This window comes from Pleurodeles waltl, chromosome 4_1 (genome assembly GCF_031143425.1).
Source record: "Pleurodeles waltl isolate 20211129_DDA chromosome 4_1, aPleWal1.hap1.20221129, whole genome shotgun sequence".
In the NCBI taxonomy this organism is placed as follows: domain Eukaryota; kingdom Metazoa; phylum Chordata; class Amphibia; order Caudata; family Salamandridae; genus Pleurodeles; species Pleurodeles waltl.
The window spans coordinates 364381224-364395451 of NC_090442.1; the positions used below are offsets into that span (position 1 = coordinate 364381224).

At 41.3% G+C, this 14228-nt stretch overlaps 1 protein-coding gene across 2 annotated transcripts in view; it reads left to right on the forward strand.

The window, feature by feature from the left end:
* The window catches only part of LOC138287750 (solute carrier organic anion transporter family member 1C1-like), a 450721-nt gene that overhangs the window by 221224 nt on the left and 215269 nt on the right, over window positions 1–14228 (forward strand). For both annotated transcript variants that reach the window (XM_069228522.1, XM_069228523.1), the window contains one exon: window positions 2507–2671. In XM_069228522.1, coding sequence (XP_069084623.1) covers window positions 2507–2671 — 165 coding nt within the window. The remainder of the gene's footprint in view (window positions 1–2506; window positions 2672–14228) is intronic.

Here is a 14228-nt window from a genome sequence, read left to right on the forward strand (position 1 = left end):
AATGAGCCACACCAGTAGGTTGGTTTAGCCAGGTCTTGCTCTCCTGCAGAAGAATCCCCCATTTTGAATTTTTAAATTACAGTGCTTTGTGGGACAAGAATATGCCACACTTTGGAGGAAGCTGAAATGCTTTTGGGTAACCCTGTATCTCCTGGGACAGGGGTGGTCCCCTGCTTGTCATCCCAGATCATTGGACAAATATGTGAGCGCTGCACAGCAACTCAGATCTGCTGCCTGAAACTACAAGGAGAAGAAGGACTGCCCTGATGGAACCCTGGTCTGCACCACAAAGGAGTGCACTCTCAAGGACTGCTCCTGCTGCACACTTGGAACAACAGCCCTGATTACTTTGCCCTTCTTCCAAAATGATTAAGGAATGGACTCCCTGAAAGTAACAGTTTAACAGAGCTTACCTGTGCCATCTCCCTCAAGAGGTCCCAAGCCAGGTGCACTGTGGAAACTGTAGTTCCAAACTTTGAAGGATCATCTCACAGCTGCTAGACCCTTTTGTGCGTTTTGGACACTTTGACCCCTCAAGGGGAACTTCAGGAGGAAATTACAGAAGTTTGGAGCAACTTTGCAAAAAGCTCCATAAGTGGACCGACCCGATGTTGAGATTCAAGCCTACTACCTTCAACTGCGACCCGGCCTGAATTTCAGGTTCATCCCACTGAAAGCTCCAGGGCTCCATACTTTCAGTATATGACTAGGGCTCTGGGGAGATGCAATCTGATGGCGTTGCATCCAAATCAGCCTGTTGGAGGATAGCGCACAACATCAAGAAAATCCTCCAGAAACATTTCTAAGTCCGAAGGTAAAATCTTGACTGAGGCCTCCTGCTCAGTGTATCTGAGCAGGGCTCCAATGCGGTTTGGCTCAAACTTTGACTTTGTCCCCATCAAGTGATACCAGATGTCCCAAGTTGGCGCTATATGTTTTTAAGCACTAGAAAGTGTTTCATCTTTAAAAATGTATATCTCCAGTTCCCTATATTGGATTTTTGTCATTTTGATGTCACTTGAACGATAAAAATATTTGCTATTGGTGAGGGATTTTTATTGTGTGTTGTGTCTTACTTATTAGAATGCTTTACATACCAGTCTCCTGAGGTAAGCCTGCCTGAGGCAGGGGCTAATGTGTTGATACCTTGACTGGAACTTATATTGAGTAGGCATTATTGCTAGGTAAGTGCATACTTACCCCTACTACAAATCCACCTTCCAACACCAACATTCAGGAAAATCTATCACATGAGATTCATTGCACTTCCAACAGGTGACTCAACGCTCGTTAGATGTTAATGTCAATGCAGAGACTGGATCAGCGAAAACCTGTGGCAAATCCCAGATCATCATTCCTGCTACATCACCAAAGCATATCATAGACACTCTGATTATTGATTTCCAGTTCCCCAAGACTTGATCCAGATGAGGTATTAAAACACCATGAAAACTCGTTGAAGAATTATAATCTGTATATTTTGTAAAAAAATTTAATTTCTTGTTTAACAGAGGGGGGATGTCGTGTCTTGTGAAGATGAAAGTTCTGCACATGTTAATTTAGGTTAAACTAGGCTCAAGTACAGTAGCAATTATTTTATTATGCCGTGAAAATGAATTTGTTATGAAGGGTAAAACTTTCCAAGCAAGAAGGTGAGGGTAAGTTATAAACTTCAATAAAAGAAAAACCAAGGAAGTTAGCTAAAACCGCAAGTTACTCAGCATGGTATTTAACACAATGACCATTTGTGTTCAGATGTTATTCATGTGGGATGCCCCCAGATTATGGTAAAATGTAAACAATGTTTTCTTACATCATTTTATATTTATTAAACCATTTTGTTTATAAGAAATACAAACACTGCAAGCATTATATGCCAAGAGCTGATGCATCTATACATTTTTGGCTAGCACTTTCTGGCATTCAAAATTACTACGTTTCAACCATTCCTAAAGATACTTGGGGAATGTATCACTTCTCCCAAAAATATTCCAGGACTGGAGTTGGATTATGATTATGTAGGGGAAAGTTGCTTTTTCCTCAAATATTGTAGGACTGGAGTTAGAATGGTAATTGTGATCTTTCAGTGTTCACCACTCCCACTGATGCCTTGAGGGCACAATTCTTTCTATGGTATCCGAATCCTAATTTGGAACTGGCAACAACCAATTGTAAACTGCTGCCAATGGTGTTTTCTGCATATATGTAAATGCTGTTTAAGTAAATATTCTCTTTATGCAAGGGGGACACAATGACCTCGGAGTTAAATGTGTTCATGATTAATACATTTGCAATTGGTCACACTCCAGACATACTTTAATTTCTTGTGCATTACAATCCGAAGTTGGCAATGCAAAGCACTTCGGAACATTTCTCCTTTTAAACAGAGTCTATTCTTTTGTGATAAAATAAAATAGCTTACTTCATGCTGTGCTGGAAGATGAAAGCTTCAGCAATGAATGTTTAAAAAATGTCTAAATAACTCTTTTCCACATCCTTTTTTCAGGTTTTCTGGGATCTATAAAAAGATTAATGAACAACCGTATGTACATTCTCTTTATGTGCCTTCTGCTTTTGCAGTTCAGTAGCTTTATTGGGTACATTACTTACAAGCCAAAGTACATGGAACAGCAGTATGGACAGTCCATATCCAGGGCAAACTTCATAACTGGTAAGCATAAGTGCCTATTGTTTGTCTCAGCAATTGCACGCTATTTATTGCATTTTAATGAAACTGTGTTGAGGTGTCAGCTAAAGATATGCTGGAATTATGAAAAAGATGGGGAATTACATGGAGAAGAACTGCACATGCAATCAAAAGTGTTCAAGACCATTTCAGGGCAACTTAAATTAAGGTCTGCATAAATGCCTGGAATCCCAATGTTCTACGTGAGTCTGAACAAGGTAGATGTAGTATCCGTGGGTACTGTTGCTTGTCTGTGTATCAGTTGTATATAATGCAAAGTTAGCTACAAAGCAACACAACTCATTATGAAAGTCAGCAAATGAGAGAGTAACAATGTTAGCAAAAGAGGAAGACACGAGAGGGGAGCATTAGGAAAAGGCAGGCGGGGAAATTCTTTAGGGGAAATCTTGTTTTAAAAGGATGGCATATTGCTTGAGGAAGACAAAAGTACTCTACAGGCCCGGTTTGGTATGGTATTCCAGATTCTTATGCTAAGAAAGCTATTTCTACATTGCTCCAATCTCTGTGTTGGAACAGGGACTACTGGGGACTCTACGCATTACAGGATTAATGTATCTGGAGCTATGACGTTCCTGCATCCCACTGGACCCAAGAGGTGGGATCTTGGAAGCGAGGCAAAAAGGAGAAGGACCGTAATTTAGTCAGTAGGTCATCAACATTTTATTTATCATTCGGTTCAATAAGATATAGTTAAAATTCTTTGTTTTTGTTTCTCTTTTAGTAGTAGTAGTTATATTCTTTATTAGCATTTCATAACATTTTCAAAATAAACAAATTACAGAACAAAGCATGAAGCGAAGTTAGATATAGTTAAATATAATATCAGCAGAACCCTTAAAGAGTTCAAAGTTTGAGAGGTGAATGCATAAGCTGTAATAGAACTTCCCATAAGGAGAAATTCAAGAAACGAAGTAGAGTAACAGTTTAAGTTTAAAGTATAAATCAGAGTCTTCCCAGATTGAATCCGAGAAATATCTGCAACGAGTATTAGTCAGAATGTATCTGAGTTGAAGTGCTCTCAGGACAGTCTGCGAGCGGTCTCGGAAAGGCTTTCTAAGGAGAAGAGTCTAATCTCTCTGGTCTCTCTCCAGTCTGGGAACACACTTTTATACATCAACTACTATCAGCAGAAATGCAACTTTATGTAATGCTTCATGATGATAACTTCTGGTTGAACCAATGGCAAACAATGTTTCACTGGAACAGGACATTTAGCAAACTTAAACAAAGAACATCCTGAACACAAGATACATTTAACCCCTTCGCTGCTAGGCCCTTTCCCCTTCCGTTGCAAGGCCTTTTCTTGGCTATTTAGGGCAGTTCACGCTTAGGCCCTGATAACTTTTTGTCCACATAAGCTACCCACGCCAAATTTGTGTACTTCTTTCCCAACATCCTAGGAATTCTAGAGCTACCCACAGTTTGTGGGTTCCCCTGAAGGAGACCAAAAAATTAGCCAAAATACAGCGAAACATTTGTTTTTTAAAAAAAAATTGGGAAAAAGGGCTTCAGAAGAAGGCTTGTGTTTTTTCCCCTGAAAATGGCATCAACAAAGCACCATCTTCCCAGCTTTCAGGAACAGGCAGACTTGAATCAGAATCCAATTTTTCAACACAAGTTTGGCATTTTACTGGGACGTACCCCACCCCATTTTTACGATTTTTTGTGCTTTCAGCCTCCTTCCAGTTAGTGACAGAAATGGTTGTGAAACCTATGCTGGATCCCAGAGAGCTAAACATTTCTGAAAAGTAGACCGAATTCTGAATTTAGCAATGGGTAATTTGTGTAGATCCTACAAGGGTTTCCTACAGAAAATAACAGCTGAGATGAAATATATGGAAATTGAGGTGAAAAAAACGACAATTTTTCTCCACGTTTTACTCTGTAACATTTTCCTGCGATGTCAGATTTTTTAAAGCTATATACCGTTACATCGGCTGGACTCTTCTGGTTGTGGGGATATATAGGGTTTGTAGGTTCATCAAGAACCCTGGGTACCCAGAGCCAATAAATGAGCTGCACCTTGCAGTGGGTTTTTATTCTATACCAGGGTTACAGCAATTAATTTACTGAAATATAAAGAGTGAAAAACAGGTATCAAGAAAACCTTTGTATTTACAAAATGGGCACAAGATAAGGTGTTGAGAAGCAGTGGGTATTTGCACATATCTGCCCATACTAGCATGTGAATTGCAGGGCATTTCTCAAATAGACGTCTTATTTACACACTGTCTTACATTTGGAAGGACAAAAAGTAGAGAAAGACAAGGGGCAATAACAGTTGTTTTGCTATCCTGTGTTCCCCTAAGTCTCCCGATAAAAATGGTACCTCACTTGCATGGGTAGGCCTAATGCTCGCGACAGGAAACACAACATGAACACATCACATTTTTACATTGAAATCTCACATGTTTTTTGCAAAGTGCCTAGCTGTAGATTTTGGCCTCTAGCTCAACCGGCACCTAGGGAAACCTAACAAACCTGCACATTTTTTAAAACTAGACACCTAAGGGAATCCAAGACGGGTGACTTATTGGGCTTTCACCAGGTTCTGTTACCCAGAATCCTTTGCAAACCTCAAAATTTGGCCAAAGAAAAACAGCTTTTCCTCTCAATTCGGTGACAGAAAGTTCTGGAATATGAAAGGACCCACAAATGTCCTTCCACCCAGCGTTTCCCCAAGTCTCCTGATAAAAATGGTACCTCACTTGTGTGGGTAGGCCTAGCGCCCGTGACAGGAAATGCCCCAAAATACAATGTGAACACATCACATTTTCCCAAAGAAAACAGAGCTGTTTTTTGCACAGTGCTAGCTGTGGATTTTGGCCTCTAGCTCAGCCGGCACCTCGGGAAACCTAGCAAAACTGCGCATTTTTTAAAACTAGACACCTAGGGGAATCCAAGATGGGATGACTTGTTCGGACTCTCTCCAGGTTCTGTTCTCCAGAATCCTTTGCAAACCTCAGAATGTTGCCAAAAAAACACTTTTTCCTCTCATTTCGGTGACAGAAAGTTTTGGAATCTGAGAGGAGCCACCAATTTCCTTCTACCCAGCGTTCCCCCAAGTCTCGCAATAAAAATGGTACCTCACTTTTGTGGTTAGGCCTACTGCTCGTGAAAGGAAATGGCCCAAAACACTATCTGGACACATCAAAATTATGAAATACAAAACTACCTGTTTTTGCGGTGCACCTGCATTTTTGGTCCTTAGCTCAGCTGCCCACTAGGGAAACCTACCAAACCCAGACATTTCTGAAAACTAGACACCTGAGGGGGTCCAGGGAGGTGTGACTTGCATGGATCCCCCAATGTTTTCTTACCCAGAATCCTCAGCAAACCTCAAATTTAGCAAACAAATCACCTTTTTCCCAAATTTCTGTGTGGGATCACCACAACAGGACAAATTTCCTACCACCCATGTTCCCCGCAGTCTCCCAGTAAAAATGATACCTCACTTGTGTAGGTGGGTCAAGTACCTGTGACAGGGAAGAGCCAAAAACATGTCGAAATTGAGGGGGAACCAAAGCGGTCCATAAGGGCAGTGTGAAAAAAAAACATTTTTAGGCTGACAAGTGCAGCAGAGTTGTTATCGGTATAGATGAGACAATGTTTGGTGGTAGGAATTTTGTGGATTCCTGCAGATTCCGGAAGGTTCCATCACAAAAATGTGGGAAAAATGTGTGATTTCCAGCAAATTTGGAGGTTTGCAGGGCATTGTGGGTAAAAAAATGGTGCGGGGTGCATGTGAAGCACACCACCCTAGAGTCAACCAGATGTTTAGTTTTCAGATGTGTCTAGGTCTTGTGGATTCTTCTACATGGCAGCGTCCCAAAGCCAAAAAAGTTCAGCTCTCACAATTCCTAGTGGGATGATTTTGAGATTTATCAAACTCTCATGGCCCAAATGTAAAAACAAAACCCAGAATAATTAAATGTCCTCTTGCTTGCTATGGGATAAGATGTTTTAGTGTGGGGGAGAGCTGAAAGACTATTACTTTCTTCAGTTGGGGTGGGGGAATAACCAGGCCCATGCTGGTTGGTAACCACCACCTCACTATTTTTTCTTTTTTATTTCCATGGCATCGAGTAGACTTTCTGCCCCCCGGGTGGATTGAGAGTAATTGCCACATCTGCCCACTGGTGGGCAGAACAACTTTGGCCCCATTTTTTTGGGGTCGGGGTTTGGCCATACCCCCACCCTCTTATTTTGAAAAAAAATCTTCCTGGTCCCTGGTGAGCTTTTTGCCCACTTGGGGGCAAATGTGCCTTCCAAAAACAGGCCAATTTGCCCCCAGGGGGCAGATATGGCCAACAGTAGTGTGCCCCCATGTGGAGCAACCCTTGTTCAACGGGCTGCCCCCCCCAAACAAAACACACACATACACACACACCTATCCCTGGTGTCTGGTGGTTTCTTTCCCCCTTGGGGGCAGATTGGCCTAACAAAAATAGGTTGATCTGCCCCCAAGGGGGGCAGAAATGGCCTAAATACAATTTACCCCCCAGTGGAGCAACCCTTGCCTAAGGGGTCACTCCCCATACATAAAAACATAAAGTAAATAATAATCTATATATATCCCTAGGAGCCGCTCCCATTATGCGAAAGTATATTAAAAAAAAATCCCTGGTGTCTAGTGGCTTCTGTCCCCTTGGGGGCAGAAATAGGCTAAAAATAATTTGCCTCCCACATATAAAAAAAAATAAGTAAAAAAGTTAAAAAAATTATTATCCCTGGTGTCTAGGGATTTTCTGCCCTCCCGGGGGCAGAAATGGCCCATAAATATTTTGACCCCACCCGGGGAGGGGCCCTTGCCTGAGGGGACGCTCCCCTTATGCATAAGTATAAAAGAACTAGTTCATGGTGTCTAGTGGTTTTTGCTTCCCCTGGGGCAGAAATGGCCTAAAAATAATTTGACACCTGGGGAGCGACCCTAGCCTAAAGGGTCACTCCCCACATATAAAAAAAAAACAAATAGACACATTTTTTTTTATCCCGGTGTCTAGGGGTTTTGGGGCAGATTGGCCTAATTATATTAGGCCCAAGGGGGGTAGAAATCCCCTAAAAATAATTTGGCCCCCCCGGGGAGCGACCCTTGCCTAAGCAGTCGCTCTCCACATATTAAAAAAAAATATATATATCCCTGGTGTCTAGGGGTTTTCTGCCCCCAAGGGGGGCAGAAATAGCATAGAAATAATTTGGCCCCATAGGGAGCGACCCTTGCCCAAGGGGCCACTCTCTTTATTGAAAATCCCTAAAAAAACTAAATTCCCTGGTGTCTAGTGGGCATTTCTGCTGCCCAATCGCAAATGCTGTGAGAGACAAGAAAGGAAAGGTCTTTCCTTTCTTGTCTCTCTCACCCCCTCCCGGTCAGAAGAGAAATGCAAGAGCATTTCTCTTCCGGGATCACGCTGAAAGCATGCTTCCAGTGCGATCCAAGGTGACCTCTGATGAGGTCAGCGTGCGATTTCACCGGGGGGTGGGTGATGTTGGGGGTGGAGGGGAAGCGATTCCCTTTCCATTCCCGACTAGGTTGTGTGGGAGGGACGCCCACGGGGGGAGCGCTAGCACTCCCCCCTTGGGCCGGTGCAGGACGAGCTGGACTTTATAAGATCAAACTATCTTCTTAATTAATACATTATAAACTTTTATGTAGGTAAAAAAGGAAAGCAAGCTGAATCTCCAACACAGTCCCAATCTTGTTTATATTGCAGGAATGCATTTGCATCATAAAAAGATATACACTTATGACCATGACACAGGTCAGAGCAAAACAAAGAAGGTAGGAAAGAAAGGAATTAGAGAAATGTACCAGTCAGTGTTTGAAACTAAATACATGTCTTCATGCAATCTCTATGCACAAAGTCACATTTTAAACAGCATTATATTGAGGTTTACATGGCATCTCACATATATTAATTATGTCAGTCTTTTAATTAGTAAAAATGCTTTCACATTTGTAAGATCTGGTTTTGAGTTTTTCTTCCAAATACATTGACAGAGTACATGGAGCTGTTTATCATGCTTGCTGGTTCCTTGTGGTGCTGCTGTTTACCACTTTGTAAAGGACCTAATATGTATTGAAGATAAAGATGGCAGTCAGAGGGAGCCAGTGAAGTTTGCAGAATGTGAGAATGATCCTCCTATAAGTCATGGGTGCTTTCATTAGGCTGCTGCTTGGAGGAGGCTCTTAAAATGGTATAGGTGTGCCTCTTGGATAGTGGCCAGTAGGCCATTCCTTCCACTGTAATTGGGCAGTAGATTGAAAAGTCCTAAAGACCCAGGAAGAACTTCATTGACGTTGGTCATATCCGTCCCCTATTGAGGAAGCCTGGAAGCACCTTGGATGAAGAATGAGATGACAGCATTCAGAAATGGTTTGATATCTTCACCAGAGATTAACTTAATTAAAGATAGGTACCCGCATTTATTTTTTGTACAAACGCAGCATTGAACCAAGGAATGTTTGTACTGTGGTGAGTGGGTGGTAATATTAAAATCAAACTACATGAACAACAATCAGTGAAACAGAAAGTTCTAAGGGATTGTCTAAACAGCAGAAACTTTGGGTGGCCCTCAATGTAGAGAAAGGAATTTTCCGCTTTTAGGGCTATAATAAAGAATAAAGCTGACCGCCAATTCAATCCTTATTGATGCACATAAAGTATAATAATAAAATGAAATTAGAGAGGAAATTGCACATGCGCTGCTAGACAGAGGATTAATCATCAAGGCAGGAATACTCTATGCTTTAAAAGGCTCTGTCCATAATGAATAGTGCTTTTAACTTCTTACTTTAAACTCTTTAGGCAAAGAACAATCACTGACTCTGTCTGCAGGCTTGTGAAACGTGATAGAATTTTCTAAGGTTGTAAATCTTCTGGACTGCAAAATTTTGGTCTGTAATTTCTTCAGAGCATGATCGGAAAGGCCTAGGCACAAGAAGTTATGGTGGTCCATTTGTGAGACCACACACCAAGATCTATTGCAGTGAAGGCTTTGAGAAACACATGGAATGATTTTTACGAGCGCTTTAGGTGAGCAAAAGCAAGAGGAAGTAGCAAGGTTAATCTGCGTCTTGAAAGACATGTCAGCTTTCTCATAGACTCCTAGAAATATAACATGAGAAGAGAGCAAGGGCAGTAGAACCAGTTCTGTGGACAAGAAAGAATTGCCACTGCTTTGAGTTTGCTTACCAAGTATCATTTCAGTTTTACTGGGGCTGAGTTTCCAAAAGTCAGTGGTCATCCATTCATGGTTAGACAGCAAGCCTTGGCTACTGGAAGATTTTCAACGGTAATGTGAATCATTAGTTGTGGAGCATCTGCATAAGAAATATCCTTGCATCCCAATAATCCAATAAGTTGGGCAAGTGGTCACATGTAAGTGCTTAAAAGCATAGATGACAGGACTGAGCACTGTAGGACTCAACAGACAAAAGTAAAGCTTTTGTATCTATAAGAAGAGTGTTTAAAAATTGTGAGTGCTCCGCAAGGAATGAGGAGAACGATGCTTGCACTAATATGGAAATTCCCATCTCATACTGAGTGCTGCATGGTTAGGGGATCAGTGATGTTGAATTCAGCTGAGAGGTCCTACATTAAATCTGATAGTCATTACCTCATCCCTTGTTTAATACCAGTGCACCTTCTCCCCCTGAAGACCGTAATCTACCTAGGTAATGGATGGCTTGAATTGGGTGGTGTAAAACGTGAGTAGTGTGTCGTTTCTAGCAACTGCCTAACTGGAATACAATTACATATGAAGAATCCAATGATAATAACCACAAAACCGAATGGGTAAGAGACAGTTAAAACATAGTGCACAATCTCATAAGTGGTACTTTCTAATGGACATTCAGAACCTATCACACCTAAATCTGGAGGAAGTTGCAGTTCTTCAGAGAACAAAAACTAAGGGATACATTTACTAAATTGGATCGCAACACAGCACAGCAACCAAAGTTGATGTTTTGTGTTGCATGAGATGTAGAGAGCAGGAAAGGGCCATGTCTATAGGAATATAGCACTGTCCTCCTCTCTCACCAGTGCTTGTGCCTAATCAGGCTGCCAGCATCGTGCACACACCTTTGCACTAGTGCAAGGGTGTGTGTGATGTCTAGCCTAGGATTTGTACTGGAAGGGTACTCTCACACAGTAGGTGACTTGCATTTCATCTCATCTCATCAAGACATAAAAAGTTAACTTTAAATAGAAATGAACACAGTTGTAAAGCGACTGTTCCTGTACGCTATTGGTGGGTTAGGAATAATGATAAAGGGAACCTATGCAACACTAGATTTCTATGATTGTACTGAGCACAACAGTTATGCTGAGCATGCCTTCTGCAATCTTATTGTCTGTTGTGGTTCTAAGATCAGGTATGGATGTATTCGGATTTACATCCCTCAAAAGTTCAAACATTTGCTGCTAGTAAAATGTTCTCAGTTAAATTGCTTCAAGGATTTTTTACACCCTATTTTAACATTCAAAAATATAAAGCAATGTAAGGCCTTTTAATTTAGAACCATGTTCCAATACAAATGTTGTCTTGAGTTTTTAGTGAATGTCAAATTTTGCCTGGGATTTCCCCTTTGACAAAACTCAAAATGAGAGTTACAGATTGAATGCTGGAGTCTAAATCAAATAACTAACACTATGCTTTACACTACTAACAGCGTGGTCACTCTTCTCTGACTTGCACTAATAGAGCGTTGAGGACTGTGCAAATGTACAACTTCACAGAGGGCACAGCAGTAGTTTAGACCAAAGCTGGATAAAAGCATTCTCTTTAAAAATATCTCACAAAAATGTTATAGTGTGTATGGATCAGAGTACCTTTGGTAAACCTTTAAGCAAAGATGCTGTCTGAAACTAAAGAGATTTACTTGTTACTGCTTGCTATTCAAATAATAATAATGGAACAACATATTACTCAAAGCGTCCTCTTGGGTGAAAACCATTCATTTTGCTAAACCTTAGATTACTCTGAGAAGAAGGACAATAAATGACTCTTGAAAGGAAGATGGACCTCAGGTCATTTCAATGCCATCTCAAGAGATTTTGAAGCCATAGGCAAGGAACATTTATTGTGTGCATTTCTGTTTTTCACACATGAAAAGTTTGTCCCGTTGTCCCCTACATTACACACTGCAATGCCTAGCTACAGAGGGAATATTGATTGTTGTATATGTTATTTAGTGATGAACGTGAACAACTAATAAAAAGGCATTTAAATATGATTGAAATCAATGCTGCCATAAGTGATGATGCGTAAAGGTGATTCTTTGTGGGGTGTGCATTATTATCATGTGTGGGTTAATATTACAGTCCATTGGCTCAAGCAGGAGTATGTTTTTTGTATGCTATCTACATTCTATAACTTGAATCAGTTGTGATCCTAAGGTTGTCAATTAAAGAAACAAGGGTTACAGAGATAAAGTGATTTGCGCATAATCATATAATTTGCCCATGATCACATGATTTGCCCATGATCACACTGTTTAGTCAGGATTGGAAAGTTGTGTTTTTAGTCCAGTTTACCTAGTTCCATATGTGCAATTTAGACACAAGACTTTATTGCCTCCTATTTGTTTACATTTTCAATGTTTGAGCAAACTCAGGTAGTATCTTGTATCAGAAATGGATGCAAAGGTCTAATATGTCTTCTGATCACAGAGAGCACATTTGCATATTATGGTGTTGAATAGTGTTGAGCTCGGCCCTTTCTGCATCATCCCCAATTGTTTTGCCTTTACTTCTGTTACTTTTACTGAATTAATTTTTGTTGGCCTTAAGACTAAACCAGTGCTAAAGTGCTTGTGCTCTCTCCCTAAAGCATGGTTTGATTACCTTATATCTAATTGGCATATTCAATTCACTTGTAAGTCCCTAGTAAAGTGGCACTACATGTGCCTAGGCCTTTAAATTAAATGCTACTAGCAGGCCTGCAGCAGTGGTTGTGCCAAACACCTGAGTAACACTTTAAACATTTATTAGGCTTGCCATTGCAGAGCCTGCATGTGCAGTTTAAACTGCCATTTCGTCCTAGCAAAATAAATCTTTTGCCAGGCCCAAATCGTCCTTTAAAACATATATACCACCCTAGGTTAGGCCCTGGACAGGGTGCAATGTATTTACATCGTATGACAAGTACTTTCAAGTTTTACATGTCCTTGTAGTAAAAAACTCCTGCATTTGTTTTTCACTACTGCAAGGACTATTGCTCCCACAGGATAACATTGGAGTTGCCTTATTACATTATGTAAATGTAATTTTTACTTGGAAAGAAATAAGCAGTTCACCTTTGGTATCTTTGGAATCACAATTTAAAATCCTAACTTATGGAGAAATTGAATTTTAAATTGCAATCCTGAAAATGCCACTTTTAGAAAGTTGACATTTTCTTGCCTTAGCCATTTGATCCCTGCAGCCTGACGCTGGTCACGACTGGGTGTAGCTGACAGTTGGGCTTTGTGTATCCCTCCTACAGCTACACACAATGGATGGGCCATCACTGGCAGAATGGGAGGGAAGTGCTGGGCAGAGCCCCACTTACACTTGAATAGGTAGGGTCCTGTCTCCACACAAAGGGCTGCATACCCCCTGTAGTTAGACTGGAGCTAGCGTAGGACAGACAGGGCATATGTACACTTTAAAGGCATGCCTCTAGAAGCTTCTCCCCACCTCAAAGGCACAATTGTGTATATAAGAAGGACCTCAGACACCACCACTTCAGTATACGTCTGGACCTGTGAATACTCTGCCAGGATGAAGGATTGCTATGCTGCTACAAGGACTATTACTCTGCTGGACTGCTGCTCTAACAGAACTAATGCCCTGCTGTACTGACCTGCTGTCCTCTTGCCTGATGAAAAAGAACTGGACCTAAAACTTCATATTGAATTCAGGACCCCAGATTGACCCCAGATTGACTCAAAGGGCTATTCTCCTGGCCTCCTGATCTGAGGCTCCAGAACATACCAGGCTCCCCAACCAGCTTGTGGGCCCAGCTGTAGTGAATCCCTGAACCCCATGTGGTCGCTCTTAGGTCATGGACGACCTTCGGTGTGGCTCATGGGCTCTTGAGATGAAGCTTTTGGGCTGTTTGCGACAGCAAATAGGCCCGTTCACACCCGAGCCACACCACTCACACCAGGACTCTTGGCACAAAAGTTGAGAAGGTAAAAGTTCAGCTGGACTAATCTGAGACTGAATTCGGCCCACGCTCTATCATGGTCAGCCTAAACTGTTGACATTGACCTGGTCCAGCGCGACCAGATATCTGCGGTTGACGCTTTTTGCTGTTAGTCGCTTTTTTATAGTTTACTCTTTAAAAATGTATAACTCTGGTTCTACTGATAGGATAGCTGTCATTTATGACTTGTTTTATTTATTAAATTAAGCTCTATTTTGCTAACCTGGTGATGGATCTTTTGTGTGGTGTTTTCACTGTTTTACTGTTTGATGTTGTTCACAAATACTTTAGACATTGACTCCAATTTAAGCCTGACTGCTCTGTGCTA